The sequence below is a fragment of the Stegastes partitus genome, unplaced genomic scaffold, assembly GCF_000690725.1.
Source record: "Stegastes partitus isolate 25-593 unplaced genomic scaffold, Stegastes_partitus-1.0.2 Scaffold831, whole genome shotgun sequence".
In the NCBI taxonomy this organism is placed as follows: Eukaryota; Metazoa; Chordata; class Actinopteri; family Pomacentridae; genus Stegastes; species Stegastes partitus.
Window position 1 is genome coordinate 206,660 of NW_007578562.1, and position 20,550 is coordinate 227,209.

At 42.1% G+C, this 20,550-nt stretch overlaps 1 protein-coding gene across 1 annotated transcript in view; it reads left to right on the forward strand.

The window, feature by feature from the left end:
- The window catches only part of snd1 (staphylococcal nuclease and tudor domain containing 1), a 69,956-nt gene that overhangs the window by 21,676 nt on the left and 27,730 nt on the right, over positions 1 to 20,550 (forward strand). The window contains exon 11 of the mRNA XM_008292771.1: positions 10,961 to 11,062. Within this exon, the coding sequence (XP_008290993.1) occupies positions 10,961 to 11,062 (102 nt within the window). The remainder of the gene's footprint in view (positions 1 to 10,960; positions 11,063 to 20,550) is intronic.

Here is a 20,550-nt window from a genome sequence, read left to right on the forward strand (position 1 = left end):
TAATTAAAAGTTCCGCTTTACTTCAAAAGCTAGATGTTTACAAATCCCATCGCAAAAATCCTGCACATTTATCCGTCTCTCCCTGTTTAATTCTTATGCCCTCTCCTCCTTCCTTGCACATTAGTCTTCTCTCCCTCCACATTGACCGTGGGATTAATTCCAACCACTTGGTGGCGCCCCTGCAGTTGGGCCATATGCAAACACAGTGAAACACTTGCACACACCCAGTGGTTGCAGCACTGCAGAGAGTGAAGCAGATTGATTTTTTATTTTTTTTTTCCTTCTCTCCTCTCCCCTACCACACTCCCTCTCTTTCCTCAGAATCACTTCAACACTGTGAGAACGCACGTATACATTCTTACGTACATACACCTAGTGACACCAGGAAAATGTATATTTATCGACCAAATAGACGGCGTCTGGAGAAACAAGTGCACGTATACAGAGATGCCTCGACACAGAAGTCTACTGTGCTGGGTGTCACCGTCTCCCCATCACTCACATCCTTACTCCTCCGACTCTCATCATCGGGGAATTTATTAGTCGAAATGAAGCTATTTTCATCACTGTACAGTCAAAACTTGCGTTGCATTTGAACACTGTATTTATGTTTGGGAGGATTGGTTTTTATTCGTCTAAAATGCTTGCATTTTCTAAAAAAAAAAAAAGCTGCTGGAAAATGTCACTCCCATTAATTAGAAAGTTTTAATGTCACAGCAATCATATTTTTTTTCCTCGTATGAGTGTTATACATTTTGAATGGAACCCTTTCTCCTTTTGCTTAACACGTCTGAGTCTGTTTGACAATTATGCTTTGAGGGAATACATTGTTTACTGTTGTAAGCAAGTCATGTCTCACATTTCCCTGTTCGAAAGGTATGAGACAAAGGGGATGTGCCGCTTCTGTCTAGGCAACAGTTGTAAAAGTCAGCTTGCAGAATGTCTGCTACGTTCCTTTTGTTTCCTCCTGTTGTGATTGTTTTTTATTGTCTCTCTCTTTCGGCATCCTTTCCATTTGATAGTTTACTCTTTCTTCTCCTCTTTATTGTTGTCTAGTTTTGTTTTTATTCTCTGCCCCATCCTCATCCCCCCATCTCTCTCTCTCTCTCTCTCTCCTCTGGCATCGTTAGTGCCTCTCATCATTAAGACACCACTTTGTATCTTTCCCTGCCTCCCTCCTTCCTTCTGTTCTCTCCTCCTCTTCTTTCTCCACAGTCACTTTCTGCCGTCCTTTTCCCTCCGGGTGTGCAGATTGTTGACCTGTGCCGTTGCCCTTCGTGTGTGTTTATTCTCCTTAGCTTTCTGTGGTCGTAACAAGCTTGTGGGCAAAAAACGTCTCTCCATTTTCTCTTTTTCTCCCCCCCCTCCCCTCCCTTGCATTACACATCTTTTGCTCCTAACTCTTTCCCAGCTGTTCTGCTTTTCTCTCTTTTAACTTTTACCGATTTCAGTTTCCCTTTTTTTTTTCTTTCCCCGGCCTTTTTTATCCCCATGCCCTCCATTATTTTTCCATTAGTTTTCTATTTCTCACTGCCTCACTTTATTTCTGTCTGTCGCTCCGTCTTTGCCTGCACCAGATGCTTCAACAGTATGTGTTTTGTGCTTCATTACACTGTCGTATGTTACGGAGAGCCTGGGAGAGTGAGCCCAGATGTGAATGTTTGCGTGTATTGTATTGGTGTTACAGTGGAACAGTGCTGTATTGCTATTATTGCCCTTCATGCATATTTAATTGTGTAGCCATGTGTCATATTTTTGTGCAAATACCCATATTTATCAGAAGCAGCTCGTTTGGGTACCGGCTCACTGAACTAGTAGACTGAAATTTGTGTTGGCCTGGATGAAATATTTCTAAATCCTGTAATGATAATGCGATGTCCATATTGATTATCACAGATCATGTCGATTGTTTTGAAGATTACCCAGCGCACAATTAAACATGAGTAACTATTTGTTGTCATTACCAAACTGCACGCACTTTATAGTTATAGATTTATGTATGTCAGACGTGGTGCCTCCTATAGGCTGAAGGGCCCTTTTGTGAATGCTGGAGCACATTCTCCTTTTGGAGGCGGTGTGTTGCATATGAGCTGCCGATATGTTTTGCGTTTTAATAAGCGTTGTTCACAGAGCTGCTGCTGTGCATGTTGTTTGTTAGCTAGTTATTTCTGTCTGCGAGTTAAAGAGCTGCCTGCCTGTCTGTAATGCTGTTGGCTCAGCTTTGAGTGTTGTCGCTATGGCAGCAATGCAGAGTCGGGATAGGTTCGCTGAGACTATGATGAGCCCTTTGACTGTAAAGTCGACTACGGGTAACTGACAGAGACACCCTGAAATTCCTGCTTTCTTAAATAAATGTTTTTGGTGATATTCATGCACACAGCAGAGATTTTTTATTACGTCTTGTCTCATTTGCCAGCTGGAGCTGTGTCTGACCACTAAATTAGACAAGTAACCTGTTACCTTATGTGTGAAGGGGAACTCAATTTCACGCCCTGTCCACACACCTTTACTGATACAGATGAAGTACTTCCCCTTCAGTTGTTGGAAGCTGTTCTGGACATTGTAATTTTCCTATCATTACTGAATGATTTTGAAAGCTAATAAAAATTATTGTGCAGCACTTCTGAAAATTGGTGTGTGCCTGCGAAAGTGTTTGAAAACACGGGCGCAGATTTTTATCTGAACGCTGGAGAGGCTGGAGATGCACCAATTTGTTCCCTTTTCTGCATCAATGTATGATGGAAGTGTCTCCATTTATGCAAAGAAAAACACAAAATTAACGCACTAGCTGACAGTTCAGAATATAATGGAACATGATGCGGTAAAGCTCTCAGGCTCTCAAATATTTATTCTCCAGTAGATCATCTTTTCTCATTTCATATTATCCCTCCTGAGTCAACACACACACACATAATTTACTCTTCTGCCCTCTTTTGTGTCTTTTGTTTGGTAACATCTTTAAATATGCATGCAGCACCTATTCATGTCGGTGATAATTTAACTCACCTTTAATTAATTTATGAATCCCTGGAGTTTTATAACTGCAGGTTTTGGCTCAAAACTTTCTGCACATTCAGGACATATCACACTTGTCTGTATTTGACATACTGACCCATTGTATAGAGGTTATAGCAACTTAAAATGTTTTTATTGGGGTGCACGAGCTTTAAATATGTGTCTCCCGTGTCCCCCCTGAAATCCACGCTTATGCTTGCAAAGAGGAAACACTTGGCAGCAACGGCTTAAAGTTCCAAGAAGGATTTTTCAAGCTTGTGAGGGTGTAAACAGAATGGGTGATTCTTAGCTTTAGGTGAAGAGAAGGGGAGTTCACAGCAGGTGTCTCTCAGCCAGAAGCTCGACACACGCTGACATCATGTTGGCTAACATTGTCACGAGTGAGCTGGCTTCTTGCTTACAGTGCAGCAGACGGACACAAAGACATCGTCACGGTTTGAAGCACAGCTTTCCACACACATGCACACATAGAGGCACGCTTGGTTAAGCTCCATTAGCCTGTGTCAGGAAACATCTTGGAAATTGGCGTCAGAGTGTGCACAAACATGGGTTCTACAGACATGTGCGGCGTTTGTGTATAGAGACACTCAGGATTTGCGCATGTTATCGCCGTCGCCTGTTTGTGAACCTCCGAGGAAGCAGACTCGGAAATTCGGTGTTGTGCGCGCATGTGTGTGTGTGTTGCATTCACTAGAGGTCTGTAGGGATTTTCTTGTGCCAGTTGTCATTATCTGTCTGGATGTGAATGTGCACAGTTTGACCGGGTATTCTGCAAGCGAGGCTGTTTGTGTTTGTGTGAGGGTGTGTCGGGGTGTGTGTGTGTGTACTGTTAGGGAGTATGGAGGCCAGATGTACCCATGCACTGATGAGCTGTGACAGTTCCTGCCAAGCCCCTCTCCTCCTTCCATCTCCTCTGGTTCCTTAAGACTCCTAACGCCACATCTCCCACCACCCGCCTCCCCTCTCATGACTATACTAATTGTGCTCAGACTGACAGATAAGTGAACCAATGGTGGAAACATATTTCCTCACTTGCTCCCTCCTCTCATTTCGGTTGCACTCCCCCCCCTCGGTGTTACTGCTGTGGTGTATCTTCAGATGTGAGTTATTTTGAGCTTGGGAGTTGGAGTCAGCTTTTTCTTCTCTCTGTCCCCCCCCACTCGCTTTTTTTTTTCCCTCTCTCTCTCTTTCTCCATTTTCTCTCATGTGCGGCAGGACAAGCCCAGTGTAAACACAAGTGGGGAGAGTCGTCTATGCCACCGAGTGACTCACCGTTACACCCACTCACTCATTGTGTTTGGATGCGTTTGTGTGTATCAGCTTTGATGATACGTGCATCAAAGTGTGTGTGTGTGTGCTGTAATGTATCTGTGTGCTTATGAGGTTTAAGTAGGGTTAAGGACAGTGCTGATGGAGCACACGGAGCGGTCAATTCGCTGTTCTTATATAAGGCCACGCAATATGGCTCATCCCCATGCTACTACATGCAGCCCTGCCTACTCGTCTACCCTCTCTACAGTTTACCTCTGCGTGTGTTGACTCTGTAGCTGACTTAAACTCTCGCTGCATCTCTCTTTGTCCTGTCTGCCTCCAATAAATCAAACGTCCCTCTGCTTCTCCTCTTATTTTTGCCATTATTAGGAATATTTTATCCTGGAACACTGTACTAATACAAATTGTTCCAACCAGACATCGTCAGTCCAACAACCGGCAACTACGGATTTATTTGCGGGGGTGTCCGACAATATTTGAAAAGCAGCCCCGATGGTGCCAGATCAGTGTTTTCCATGCATTTGTTTACTCGTGGCGGCCCGCCATGATATCAATATTGACGGCCACATATTGATTTAAAATTAGTTTTTACTATTCCGAATGGGTGTAATCTTATTTCGTTGTCGAGCTGCACCACGATGTCGCTCTTTCACAGAAACGCATTAACAACAAGCGCCTGTGAACAGCCTCATAGCTCCATGTAGTCTGAATCAAAACACCTGCAGGTGGATGGTTGTTGTCGGCTTTTCAATCTGGAGTTCACGCATGATAAGTATCGTGAACATGTATGCACAAATTTCGCCCAAAACTGATGATTCTATCTTACATCTAAAAGAGCAAGCAAGACATCAAAGTCTTAAGAAAATGATACGATATGGAAATAAAATGTGCATAATAGTGTTGTTATTCTTCACTAAGACGAAGAGGTTGACATCCTGCAGATAGTGTCAAACAGAAAACCAAAATCATATTAAGCATACAGAATAACACGGAACCAGAAGGCAGCAATAGTAAAGGTTGAAGGTGTCAGTTAAGGGAAAAAAAAAGAAGCAAAATCGTAAAGTAAAAGATGTAATTTAAGAAGAAGCTTTGATGTTGTAATAAAAGAATTTTGGTTTAAGTTTATGTAAGGCCGTGAGATAATGTTTGTGTTGATATTCAGTGGCTTTTCAGAGCCATATTGAGATACATATTCAGTAAGCGATATCACAGTTGGAGGATAATTTTTGAAAATTAGATACTGATTCTAAACACTCATCTGCTGTCTTCTGGGTTTTCGCTTTTCCCTTCTCATCCTCTCCTCTTTTTGTTTTGGTGTCTTCCCTCCCTCCTTCCCACTTCAGTCCCCATCCTCCAAATCTTATGTTTCACCATGTGTGTGCCCAGAGCATCCCTCCAGCCTGGCAAGACATGATTTGACCTCGAGTTTGGGAGCACAATGACAAGGGAAGGAGGGTCACCCACCTCGTGATTCACTTGTGCGCCATTGGCTGGGCGAGGCAGATTGGTCGCCAGTATCCCTCCTGACTACTGGATGAATATTTTTTGGCCCCATTTCACTATTTGGCTGTCACTGTTGAAAAAGCAAGGACTTGGCTTGCTCTTTTTTCTTTTTTTGTGTGTGTGTGTGTGAGTGCAGGAGAGGACAGTATATAAAGGGGGTTGCATTAGAAGACAATGTGACTGTTGCCTTTGAAAGATGTAGGTTACAGTACTGTCAAGCAAAAAAGCACCTGAAGGGACTTGAAACGAGATTTGTTTTGATACAGGTCATTTCTAATGTGGGCTCTTTGATTGAGAATGCTGCAATATGTTCCATATTAGGGTTAGCGGTTAGCATACGCTGCCCTACTTTGCTCTGTTATTAAATGTCTTCACCCATATTAGAGATTTTTTAGCAGCCTATACTGCAGCTAGTGTAACACTGCATCACTGCGGGGCAGGTCTGACCGTCTGTCTGGTCCAAAAATTAAAAACACAACACTGCACATATTAAGTCACAGTGTAGCTGCCTTGTACAAGCAACCAACGCTGACATTTTGTGTATAACATCCTTATTAATGACAACACAATGAGAACACGGGCTGCAACCTGTCACAGCTGTCCCAGTTTATTTACCTGTCTGGTAGCAGCTAATAATGAATTGAGTGGCTGTTTGTTGTTATGCCGTTACAGGTAATTTCATTCTGAAATGCAGGTTTGTTGTGGGATCAATTCAAGTCGGTTTAGTAATGATTTTGATGGTGACTTACTCATATTCTGCCTAATAATGTTGGATTTAGTATTGTATGCTATAACCGGCAGTATACTTCATGTTCTTGCTTCAGGAAGTGTGTGCCCTCGTTCTTCATCTTGTTTTCTTTCTCTCTCTCTCTCTCTCTCTCCATCCCAACCCTCTGCAGCCATTTAATGTTTATGCATGCACATTTGAGTAATGTTGTTAGGTGTACAACAGTAAATGTTGACTGTTTGTCTAAGACTCCCAGTGCGCTGCTTAATCAAAAAATAATGTCCACTTTGTCTGGGACACATGCACGTAGCGTTTCATTCCAAAGATAGGTTACGAACAAAACAACACAATCCACTCAGTCAGCTAAATGCAAAACTAAGGCCTAATACTGTACACCCCCCCTCCACAACAACACCACAGCCAGCCAAACATCACAAAGTATGACATGCTCCTGAGTCATGATTTCACCCTTGACGTTCCAGAAGCTGCAAGTGCTTCCAGCAGTAGCTTCCACACATTTTGCAGCCCAGACCCCGCAGCCCTGCGACACTGTACCATCCAGCTAGCGCCATGCCTCTGCAATAGTCAAAGATGATTCCTGAGCTTTAGCGGGTAATTTGGAACGAAGGGAATTTACCCCAAATAGAACAAAACTCCCCCTGAGGATAGTGGGAGCAAACTGTTGTTATTGGGTTACGGTTGAGACAGAACAGTGACTCTCTCCTCTTTCTGTAACCTTCCTCCAGCCGCATAATAGCAATTTATAGATGATGTACGCAGAACTTGTCTGGTTAGAGTAATTTAATGATGCTGATGTTGTCGGTTTATTTAGAGACTGAAGTTGAAATCAGCTCCATACTCCCAATAATTACTCGTCACAGTCTTCCTTTTCACACAGTCATCAGCGTGGAACAGCCTTGTTTGTGTTTGGTTTGATTGACAGGGAGACACATTTATTTTCCAATTGTTCGCACTTAACTGCTAAGGAATGCGTAATGTCTGTTTGAGCTGCACAGCGCCTGATGCGGCCCCCTTTTGTAGTTGTAACGCAGAGTGCACCAGGCCCGTCGTGAAATATTAGACAGTTGTTGCAGTCGGTTAGAATCACTGTTTCATGGTGGCAGCTCTTTTTGTTAAAGCAGCCTCTCCCTCACCTGCTCGCTCGTCCACATCACAGTGACAATGATACCGTCATCCCAGACGAGGTTAACGTTGTCCGGCGGGTCACACTGCACATGGACATCGGTCTGGAGGATGCGATCATCGGCGTGTTCTTCCTCCTGACTACCTGTTTCTTTTTTCACTTTAAACATTTCCTCTGATTGTCTCATTTTCTTGTTTTCTGACTCTTTCACCTTGCCGACTTCCACTCGGTCTAGCATTGTTCCCCATAGACCTTCTGAAAGATGCAGGAGTAGTACCTTTTGTCCTCTTTGTCTACTTCTCCACTCCTTGTGCCTAATTGGCATAGAGTGCTGACATTTACACTCTGTGCCCTCAGTGACATGGCTGCCTTTCCACTGTGAAACAGCTTATTAGTTAGAAATGATTCTTCCTTTTTTTCTTCCCCTCTTCTTTGACTTGTTCTTCACTTTTGCCCGATGAAGTTATCCAGTTGTTGTGACCTGTGACTATCAGAATGTTATTGAAGTGCTGCTGTGAACACAGGATGTAAACACACCTCAGTATCTGGAATTGCCTTACCGTGATATGACTTAAGCTGGGGTGATAAAACGATAACAACATGTACCCCAAATATGCACTTTATCAATAGCAATAACACAATTGGTGATAGAACGTTTGTTTCACTTTAATGCATTAGATGCAAACTGCCATGAAAGCACAGAATGAAAACACAAAGTGTGATCTCATGAACAAACCCCTAGCGGGCTGCCTCCCTGGCTCATAACAGTCCATCATATCCCTTGACAGTTGGGCGTCCTACTCTCCAACGTTCTCCCCGTGGCTTCCATGAAGGTCCCCTGAGGCATGTGAGGTTGCTGCCTGGGCATCTATTTGCCCATGACTCCAGTGTAGGCAGTGTTGCTCTTGCATGATGTCTTTCGGGGTCTTTCTCCTGACCTGGTGACCCTGTGTCAGCCGCCACTTCCACCTAAGAACTGATGACGGCTATTGGACTTGAAGCGGTGTGGAAGCCGGTGTGGGGTTCCCATCCAGTGGCACCTGGTCCTGGTTGGCAACTCGGAACGTTAACCTCGGCGTGGTGTGGCGAGTTCGTCCTAGTTGCCGTCTGTATACCCTCCTTTACCCAAAGTCCAAGAGTGTCTTTACAGTTAGTTTATGTATTCCATCTAACTGATGTTCAATTAGCTTAGCTCAAACTGATTTTACTTGCTTTCTATGTATGACGTATATCAAGATGAGATCATTACTTATTTGAAGTAATTACTTGTTTTATTTATTTATTTATTTGCCTTTTGGCTTTATGTGATAGGATAGTAGAGGTAGACAGGAAAGTCAGGAGGAGAAGAATGGGCGAAGGACCTGCAGCAAATGGCCATGGGCTGGATCCGAACCCATGGTCACTGCGTCTGTTTATGAGTCCATGGGCGCCCTAAGAAATAATCACTTTTGTGAATACAGTGGTTAAAATATGGTGGTTAAATTAAAAATATACTCGCTCTCACATTGTCCTTATTAAAAACAGTTCATTAAAATTGATCAGTAATTATTAATATTGACTGAAATGAAACATTTTGTCTAAATGAGTTTCTCAGCTGTATCACCCAGCTCTAGTATGCAATAAGAAAATATGCTCCCCAGGAATAATTGATCAGATTTATAAAGCGCTTTTCTAGACACTCAAAGTCACTTCATCCAAGTAATGTCAGCCACCCCCCCATCCCCTGAAGTAGAAGTCCTCAGCTCGGGCACAAAATGGAGGAGCCCTGGCTGGCAGTGTTCCTAAAAGGCCCCATCATCCCACCGCAACTGACTTGGTAGGGATGAAATACCCTGACAATAAGCCCCAACTGACACAAAATGGAGGACATCAGCTCTTGGCTGAGCAATTTCCACTGGGCATGTGTGAGATTAGCTCTGAGGTTCAGTACTGTGCTGACTCTACTGGTGAAAGTGGAGGGGAAAAGGGAGTGATGGAGTGAGAAAAGAAAGATGGAAAGCTATTTAACTCAAAGGTTATTATAATCCTGCCAAGGTTAAAGGACATCTGTTGACTGTTAGGTTTGGCAGTTTGCAGTGTTCCTTTAGCAGAGCCAAACCAACATTCCTCTTTGCAGTTATGTTACAATTAATCCAAAATATCAAAGATAAATTACTGCTGCCGATACGCTGCTTGTTGGATTTTTTTTTTTTTTTTTTAGCGTGATACCAGCAAAAGCCTTAATGGAGTCATAAGTACACGTACGCTCACACATGCCTTGCTCCCTGTGTGTCTTCTCTCCACATCCATCTGCCCAGCTGTGTGCCACACCTGGCAGCTCCGAACAACTGGAGTGTCATTAAGAATGAATGAAAGCCCATTGGAGAAAAGAGGAAATGAGGAATTAATCCAAGCCCGTGTGTTCATTTGGAAGAGTGTTACTTCTGTTTGCATGACAGATAATGATGGCGTTCATACAAGAGTGTGGGAGGGGCAGGGGTGGCGAGCATACTGGTATTGTCATTCATAGCCTTATTCCTCCTGTTAGCGCCTGTCGTTTATTTTCCCACTGCATCATTGTCATTTGCTGTATTATTATTATTATTTTTTTTATCCTGCCCTTGCAAAAACGACACCTGTCTCTCTCTCTCTCTCTCTCTCTCTCTCTGTGTGTGTGGGCATGCTGTGTGTGTGTGTTTGTGTGTGTGTGTTTGTCTATTCACTCTGGGAGCAACACAAAATCTCAGCCTCCTTTGAAAATGCAAATAGGTTCTATTTGTGGCCCGCTCCTGTCAGAGAGTGGGTGAGCGTATTGAGGGAAGTTTTTTTGTGTGCAGCTGTGTGAGCGTACGTGTGGCTACATCTGTGTATGCACCATATGCACCGGGTATCAGCTCGCCTTAGTGCATCTGTTAAACACAATGTGTCTTTTGCCTTGGCTGTTTGTGTCTTTGTGTCCTTGATAGCTGTGTATTCTGATATTTGTTATTTTTTTTTTGGGTAATGTGTCAGTAGTGACAGCGAGAGAGACGCTTGTGTGTGTGTGTGTGTGTGTGTGTGTGTTATGCTGCCATTCACACTAAAATATTTGAGTGAGTTCAGAGTCCAGTCCCTGTCGCAGCACTGAAATTGAGGGAGCAGACGAGCCGACTGTGTGGGAATCTGTGTTTATGTCTGTATGCTTGAGGTGGGGTTGGGTTGTGTGTGCATCTGCAGTGGATGTGTTGAGTTGCACATCTTTGAAAATGCAATGTGAATAACTTCCCCTTTTCTCTCTTCTTCCCCCCCCATCATCCATCGCTCCATCCATTTCCATTCAGGAGAAGAACAAGGACAAAGACAAACGATTCCGTCCTCTCTATGACATCCCCTACATGTTCGAGGCCCGTGAATTCCTGAGGAAGAAGCTCATTGGTAAAAAGGTAAGACTTTAAAAGCTCCCTGTTTTCGGTCTGTGTGTATGCCAGTGTGTGAATCAACATGATTGCCTCTAATCAGCTTTAATGAATCAAACAATAGCTCTAAATAGGAATTCCCCCAGTGGCTATACAAATGTTCCAGCACCTTTTTCCCCCTCTCACTGGTAGCCAAATGCATTTCTGAGTGAGATATTTTATTTCTCTCCATCTCTCAGTGTGAATACCAAGTACTCTCTGTAGATGCCCTGGGGCTTGGTGCTGGCCCGGACGCACCCTTTAAACAAGCAGTGTTGATTTCCCTACTCTTGTGTCTATTGATCTACCGGGTCTGTATACCTTGGGGGCTGCTATGATTTACACGCATCTGACCCAGCAGAACCCAGCAACTGAGCTAAAGAGCACTCAAGAAAGACACCGAGGGCTCGAGTGTTTCTTTTTGGTTTTTGAATAACTGAACATGTGAAATGGAAGTTGGTGGTTTGGATCTTGAAGGGACACAAAAAAAATCAAAGTGGTTATTATACTTTAGTTCCAATGATTAGAAGCGATTTATGTCTGATTTTAAATGTATTTTTAGCAATAGTTTGATTTTAGACCAGGGTTACTTTATGAAATCAGTAAAATGACGCCTACACTGTCATTGTCTGTCCAGAGGAAAGTGCCGAGTGCAACTGTTGGTCAAAAGCGTGCTTGAGGCTTTCTTTCCAAAAAGGTACCTTTAACCCTTGTCAGACGCAAAGCGGGCCACAAAAATAATAGGGATCACGATGGAAAAGATTGCGAAAAAATTTCCATGGAAATGCAGTTACAAGTGCAGACTAATGTAGGTCTGTCAAAATGGTGCATTTATGCTCCATCTCCTAGACAAAATGACTTCCCTAGACACAAGTGAAATCATAAATCCAATGTTGTTTTGCAGCTCGCTCCTAAAAATTTGTAGGTTACACCTTAACAAATCAATTCTTTGTGTGCTTTAAGCCCCAGCCTGAACTTCAGCTAAACTCAGACTGCGCCCAAACAAACGTACATATTTCAGGGGGCCCAAGCCGCGGCACCTTTTTACAAAAGATGGAGCAAACATTTCTGTCTCGCACGCTTTCATAACTGTATTACCGAGTTGAGCACTACAGCCTGATAAACACAAAAACAGGCACCCACTCAAAGCCAAAAAAGCCAAGAGAGTTCCTTTTGGCAGTCAGTACGGGAGTGAGATTCATATCCCTGTCCCAGCCTCTCATCACAGTCATTTTAATCATCCTCATTAATGTTTTTTTAATGACAGAAAATTCAGCCATAAGCTGCCTTTTGACGAGTGAAGCGAGAATAATGATTCTGCTGTTTATTTGTGGTGTTTGTGTTTGGAAATAATGAGCGTGCACGTAATGGGAATAGGGGCACTGCAGCCTTGCTAAAGTGTAGAAAGATATGCCGGCAGTATGATAAATATACATGTGTGTTAGTGTTATATCAAGCCTTATAATGAGTGCAGAGTCTTGTATGTTGAATTGCCCACGTTACAACATGTTAGTTTGTGTGTGGATGTTGTATGGACCTGGCATATAGACGAAGTCAGAATACATATATTGTATCACTTCACCCTTGTGGTCATTAGCTCTTTCCTCATGCAAGCGCTGAGCTATTCAATGTACAGTAGTATGCGGTTTTTTTTTTTTTTTTTGCTTCCATCACATTTTTTCTCATATGTTCCCTGCATCTCCATGGAAATGGCATAACCTTGGCTAAAAGTAGAGAGAACAGAAAAGAACTATTCTGTGCAGCGTGACAAAGTTATAATGCCATAAATCATAAAAAGGAATCCAAGTCTTGATTTCTTTCATGATTTACTTTACAAAAATGTTGCTTATTTATCTATTTATTTATCATAGATATTTTTATTTATTTATTTGAATTTCCCCTATGGGAAGCAATAAAGAATTATCTTATCTTATCCTATCTAATCTTAGCTTATCTTAGTTTATGTTATCTTATCTTAGCTTAGCTTAGCTTATCTTAGCTTAGCTTAACTTATCTTATCTTAGCTTAGCTTAGCCTAGCTTATCCTATCTTATCCTATCTAATCTTAGCTTATCTTATATTATGTTATCTTACATTTCAAATTTGTTTCCGTACTCGTCTATCTGCTCAGTGTAAACACAGCCAAACTTATGACTGGTTTTGTTTTGTTTTTTACCGAATACGATTTGAAGAAATTATTTTTTCAGACATTTTTACATTCAACATGATGAATAAAGTGATTTTCATCAAACATCTCAATTTTAGGCTTAACTGTGGTAAATGTTCCAGACTAAAACAAAAAACACGCATAATAAGTTAGACTGTTGCAAACACTGGTAGTCAGACCATTCTTTATGTTTCTACAGTTTTTAGCTCAGATAAATGCTGTAACTTTGGCATTTTTAGAAAATGTAACAGGCCTTTCAAACCTGTTGGCATGTTTCAGGATTCACAGTGTTAATAAAATCACTCCCTACATAATAATTATGGGTGCACTATGAGATTGGATATGTCTACCCCGTGCTCTGACTGCCTTTTTTAATTATGTTATAGCTGTCCTCATCACACATACACGCACCGTATCTGATATTACTCCTATCAGTCTGTGTCGTCTGTATACCCAGTTTGGTTTCACAGTATTCCTTGCTTATCCTCAAGGGTGTATCAAAAGTCAACTTAGCGGAAATGTTTCCATGTCACTCCAAGCCTCGGGCAACTTACTGTTTGTATTGTTTATCAGAGAGGAAAGTGTGCATGATTGTGTATGCATCAAACAGAGCTGGTGTCTTAAGTGTGTTGACTGTGCGTGTTTTCACCGGTGTGAGTCAGTCGCCCTGTTTACAATGTGTATTAAAACGCATCCCAGATGATCCAGACACATGTGGACGGCTTTTAAGGAAGCTCGCTCAATGACAAGTTGAGAGATTTCATCGTTCAAGCCACGGCTGAGGGTTGGCGGTCATCAGGGATCTGTTTGTCCAGAATAGTGTGAATGCAAACCACGACCACTTAATCAGCGTTTTAATATACGACGAGCACAACAAACCTCCACGGCTAATTACCATCTACTCTGTCTGATACTATCTTTTTAATCTGTACTTGGCATTTCTCTTCAGATCTGCATAGATCTGTCCACGCGCTTCCCTTCTCTGTCATTATGTTAAATATGTAATATGACGCAGATGTTAAAGTACCATTAATAGCTTTTATTTATCAGTTCTCTTCACATAGAGTGCAGTAAACAGAAAATGCTTAATGAAATCAATATTTGGTATGAAAAACATTTGCCTTTTAACCAGCACCAGTTCTCTTGTGTACGCTGCATACAGTTTTTTTTTTCTTTTCTTTTTCCAGTTTAATTTCGTAGCTAACAGTTGGTCGTCAGTGGAAGCTTTCAGTTTCTCGTTGCCTATGTGATCCTCTTGTATATTTCCTGCCATAAATATTTCCAGAGATGGCAAAAGTACTGACATTCTTTACTTAAGTAGAAGTAGAGATACTTGTGTAAAAATAAGACTCTGGTAAAAGTAGAAGTACTGACTCAACTCCTTTACTCAAGTAAAAGTAAAAAAGTACAGGTTCAGAAAGTACAAAAGTAAAAATTAATTTTTAGCTTCGATCATACACGATGCCTCTTTTGAGTTTTAAGCACACAAAATAGGATTGTTTTCATCCTTTAAGAACCTGCACAGTGCTGCTACAGAGAAAAAACAATCACTGGACAGTTTTCCATTTCAGCAACATTATAAACATTATAATCAACATATAAACACTCTTGATCTTTTATTGAGCCTCAGTAGAAGCTGGTTCTCAAAGTTCTTTGGTTGAAGATGGGAACTTTTGGGTCCAAAAATCAGTCCTGCAGTGCTAAAAAGCCTCTGGCAGGCAGCTGAGGCAGGCAGAGGTGTGTTGAGCTTCAGTGACAAAGTGCCCACTGCTGGGAAAGATAAAGACGCTTGTTGTTACGTCTTTTACGTCATGTCGTCATCCGCAGAGACTGGAACAAGTAACGAGCCAGTTTTGAGAATGTAAGGAGTAGAAAGTACAGATATTTGTGTTCAAATGTAGGGAGTAAAAGTAAAAAGTCGTCAGAAATTAGTACTCAAGTAAAGTACAGATACCTGCAAAATCTACTTAAGTGCAGTAACAAAGTATTTGTACTTTGTTTGTTCCCACCTCTGAAAATTTCAGAGCGAAACTGGCTAGCTTTGCACTTCATCAGTGACAATCCACCCATCTTTTAGCTCACTCGTGTGCACTTTACTAGACTTTAGTAAACGCATCAGTCTATTATGAATGGCAAAAAAAAAAAAAAATTCCGACAGCTGTGGTGAAGCTTGGGGCTCGACCCGAGGAGGGCCGCTGTGTAACAATTGATTTAACTGTCAAACTGTGACTGCGCGTGACAGCTCACCTGTCTGAAGTAAAGAAAAGTACACAGTATCATCGGCCTTTAGATCCTTTCTAGTCTCTGTAGCTAGCTGATGAACTTTCCATCTGCCGGTAATTTCAGAAATACAGACTCTGGCACTGGATTTTGTCCTTATTCGAGTTTAAACGGCAGTTCACATTTGTTGGATCCCACGTTGATGAGCTGCTTTTTCATTTTGATGTGGAAGCAACTGAAACTACACGTGTTTATTCCTTGTGGTAAATTATTTGGCAGTCAGTCAACAGTATCCTTCACTCCCTTATGGGGTTGCCTCAGTCGTGTCACTTCAAAGCTGAGATTACCTGGTACCCACGTACTGCATGTTGCTGAATTTCATTTAACAGTCCATCGTGTCTGATGCTGCTGGTCTGTTCCTGTGTGCTGCACTTGAGGCTCTATCAGGTCTTTTCCGTCTCTTAGTGTGATCCCAGACTAACTCCAAGATGACGAGATCGAGGCTCCATGGGGCCGAACTATCCCGCTTTTAACTGAAGACTGATCTTTATGACGAGGCAGTATGTTTATGTTGTTGTATACTGCAGAAAGAATTCGAGACTCATCCTCTGGGCAAAACTGAAGCATCTAATGTGGGCAAAACTTCAGCAGGCTCATGTATATATATATATAGCGTATGCCACGATATTCCTCTACATTTGATTAGCATTGACCGTGAATCTCCCAGGTGTGTGCTTACAGGCTTTTTGAAGTGCGTTAGGTTTAAGTGGAGAGCTCTTGCCCGTTTGCCAGCAGTACGACTTCCTCTCTCCTCACAATCGATAACGGAAGAGCTCCAGAATGCCTTCCATTTTTTATTTATTTTTTTTATTGTTGCCAAGACACAAGCTCCGAATTAAACGCTCTGTTACCATGTATCATCTTTAAAAATAATCACAGAGCCTTAAAAAAAAAAAAAAAGGATTGTTTCACTGCTTCGGAGAAAGATTTCATTTGAATGAGAAGATAACAAGGTGAAGCTTTATTTTCGAGCTGAAGGGTTTATTGTAAATCTGTGCTACCTTGGCCTACTTGTGTTCTCTAGTTGGATGCAGGTATAAGTGTACAGATGCATGTTGCACTCCAAGAGAGCAGTTTAGTCGACCCACTTACTGTCATCCTGTCTCCGTACAATAAGCTCTATGGAGACAGATTTGGAGCAGTAAGCATTAGAAGAACACTCAAAGACCACAGTTTTCCCTGAAATTTTGCTTGAGAGAGCACCACTTTAATGTTTTTTTTAAATTTTAATCCCCTTCCCCCGCCGCAAAAAAAAAAAAAAAAAATTTTTTTTTCCCCCCCTCAACAGCCGGGTAAATGGAACATGACCTGGTGGATTTAAGGGGAAACAATATGTGTGATTTGGGTCTCCCCTGAAAGAAGAGAGGAGGACTTACAGACTGCAGATTTACTGTCACTTCAACAAAAGGTGCATTTCCGCATCGTGTAGCTCAAGCCGGACTTGACCAGAGCTAATCGTCCCTCTTGGTCTCAAGGTTGAGTTAACAGATTGACCTACAGGTATTTCCCCCCCCCTCATCCCTTGACAGTGTTCTCTTTGAAAGCTCGGGGAAGTGCCTAAGAGTGCAATACATTACATGAATTGGGAAACAAGCAGATTTTCCCCTGACTAAACCTTCTAGGACGTGACTAAGCATTAACTACCAGTCTTAGTGTGCTAAAGCTCAAAGCCCTAATGCCACCGCTGCGGTTTAGGAGAATAAAGCTATATTAAATGCTTTTTTTTCTATTAAACCCCCTATTTCTCATCTCTATAAGGAGAGCACGGTGCTTTTGATCTTTTATAAAGCATATCTAATATCCATATTCAAAAGACTGCCTTTTTTCCCCTCTCTCTTTTTTTGGCCAAGCGGAGTCTATATTTGATAGCTCTCTGAGGCAGAAAGGAATTGGTGCAATACCTGTTCTGGTTTTTGAAAGACGAGTTCACAGCGGGCCTGGCATCGATCTATATCTATATCGTTATCATTTTTGATCAGTTTCTTGATGCTAAGCCCTGCATCTTATTTTACATTTCGCAACATCCTCGATTGTTCATTTAAAACACCATACATGACACATGGTTTTTGGCACTCAGCAGACATGTTTGACTATCTCTGAGTAACGCACGCTACCTTACATCCAAAAAAAAACTTCTTCTGAGCTATCCGTTTGGCTAAAAACGCACCGCGGCATTTTCCTTTCTCTCCTTTCTCTTCTGTCACTCCACATCTGTCTGTCTGTCTCCCGTCTTTCTCATATACATCCCCCCACCCCCATTGAAACGGCAGCGCTCGCATGGTGACATAATCCCAAAAAGCTTGATTTGGCTAACTTTATAAGTAGTGCTTCTTGTGCGCCTGGGTCTCAGCCTCAGCAGAAAAAAAAAAGTCGAATGGAAATGTTGCATTAAGCCACTTATCAGGGTTGAGCACATTCGGATAATCCTGCGTGCTCAAAGTGGCTCCTGTTATGCAGCTGCTTGTGTAGTACTGTTCGCGACAGAGTTTCCCCCCCCCCTTCTTGTTGGTGTGCACGCGAATGCACTGAGAGCGTCTTGTGCGTCGCGCCGCGGTATTTGACGCGGTGGCGTGTTTGCGGGAGTGAAAGTTGATTTGAGGAAAAGCTTGAGGTGTGTGTGTTCAAGCAGATGCAAAGCGGGTAGACCTAAGCGTCATCAGGTCCCATGGTTGAAAATCCAGATGGGGCTTCCTCCTCCTCCTTTGCTTCCATCTCTTTCTCTTGTGCTGTCCCAGCCTGAGGTTTTTTTTTTCTTTTTTCCTCCCTTTCCAGCACAGCTCACTTCATTAAATGATAGCCAGCTGCGATTATAGCCTGCTAAAACACAGCAGCAACTTAAGCACCTCTCTTGCAAACACACAGTTGTTCACTCAGCCACACACTGTTCTCTTGCCATACATTCCTACCATGCTTTCCCTTCTTCTGCTCATTTTCTTAACCGTCACTCCCCCACTTCTTTCTATTCTTTTTATTGCCTCTTCAAAGCCGAACGAAATCCAGAGATCTTTTATGTTCAAACACGACTTTATCTTGTGGATTTCGCAACCTCCGCGGTGCAGGTGATGCCGCTGTCACACCTGCGTGCATACCTGCATGTCTAATGTCCCTCTTCATTAGCTCGGCATAGCATCCTTTCCCCGCACCAGCTGAGCAGCGATGATATACAATTCCACCAAGAACACTCGTTAAATTCGCTCTGATTACAAATGGGTCTGCGGCAGATTTTTTAAATTTTTTAAATGTTTATTTGTTGGCAGAATCAGTTTAAATATTGCAACGAGCTGTGGGAGCTCGGTGAGATGGGAAGGTGCAGGAGACAGTCGCAGACCTAAACCTTCCACACTTTTATCGGGATAAGCAGCCCGTCACTGTCTGGAAAACCACTCACGCTGAGCCCATGCCGGGCTGCGATTACTGTTGCTCACGACACGGCACATGTACCGTTTCCTCATCATATCTCGGCATAAGTCGATTAATACCGCCTCAAATGAAACTCATTTTGGGAAGCGTTGGGTTTGTTTCTGTCTGTCCTGCGATTCCATCAGGGAGGGATGTAGTTCATTCTGCAAACTAGCCCAAGCATACAGCCGGAGTCATGGTGTTGTCACTGTGCTGTTTTAACCCTCTGAACTTCAACAGGTACTGGCTGTATATTGTAACTCACATTTACGCTCTAATTGTTCACTGCATTATAAAGTCATGCACCTCTATTGAAACGGCGAAACCACGAATGGAAGTAGAGATCTGAAAAATGTGATGCCATAAATACAAGCAAAAAAAAACAAATGGAATTGGCATGTACAACATTTTCCAAGTGGTGACTCTACATACTACACATATTTTACTGCTTATGTTTTTAACACAGCCCTGCAGTTCAGGTCAGTTCAGCAGAAAAGTGATTTTTATTCCACTCTGTGACATGACTGTTTGCCATAGCTGGCTTCACACTTGTGCCGAGAAATGCAGAGTTTGTAGTCTTTTTAAAGAACCTGGTTAGAGCGAGCAGTTTATTTTAAGGCACATTTCAAATTGACACATGTAGAATAAAGTCATTTTGATGGTTTGGTTAAATGTGCACGTCACAGATGTGTAGTTCAAGGACCCCTTGTGCAGTAGCTGAATTTACATCGACCCAAACTGCATAATGTCCAAGATAAAGGAGGAGACACATCGCTATGTTGTGTTCACAATCTGGGAAATAAGACAAAATGGTTTTAATATGTTAGCAAACCCTATTCTAGCTGGCTAATTAATAAGCTCATATAATGCATTGCTTTCTGGTTTAGCAGCACGATCACATCTATTATCTAATGCACAAGTTGACCTTAGTTTATAATGTAAGGTACATATTAGGGATCAGAATTTTGTTAAAGTTTTGCACCGGAGCTAGCTGTGGAGCTAGAAAGGCTGTTGTAGAATTTGTGTGTGCACATTTTGGGGTCATTTTAATACAATTTAGATCACATCATTTCCTAGACAACACACATTTGTTTGTATATTTTGTATTTGTACAAGTAAACCTTTCTAATTCGCTGGCATTTTTCAGTGCAAGCTTTGCTCAGAACATGTTTTCTGTATTTATGCGATATTAAGTGAATCAACCATTCCAGAAAGTGGTGAAATCCCTGGTGAATGACACATATGTGCACACAACATGTATATATTATGTATTTTGTCTGTCACTCACATGAAGTCTTATGATTTAATGTTGTTTTTTATTTATATATATTGTTAGTTTCTTTTCTTTTAATATGCTCGAAATAAAGAATGAATGAATGAAATGGAATTCATGCCAACATATGTGTATATTCATTACTTTCTTCTGGCCCTCACTCACACACAAACATGTTCCAAACATGAGTCCTTTGGCAGAGTTAACCAAATGTCGCTTCAGCAGAACAAACACATTTCGTCTCACACTTCTACTGTCCTTATCACTCCCACACTTTCTAATCCATCCGCTGTCTCTCCCCCTCTGTTTCACTCTGCTCTGGGGGGGTTCTTATGGATGGCTTTGCCTTATCAGGGG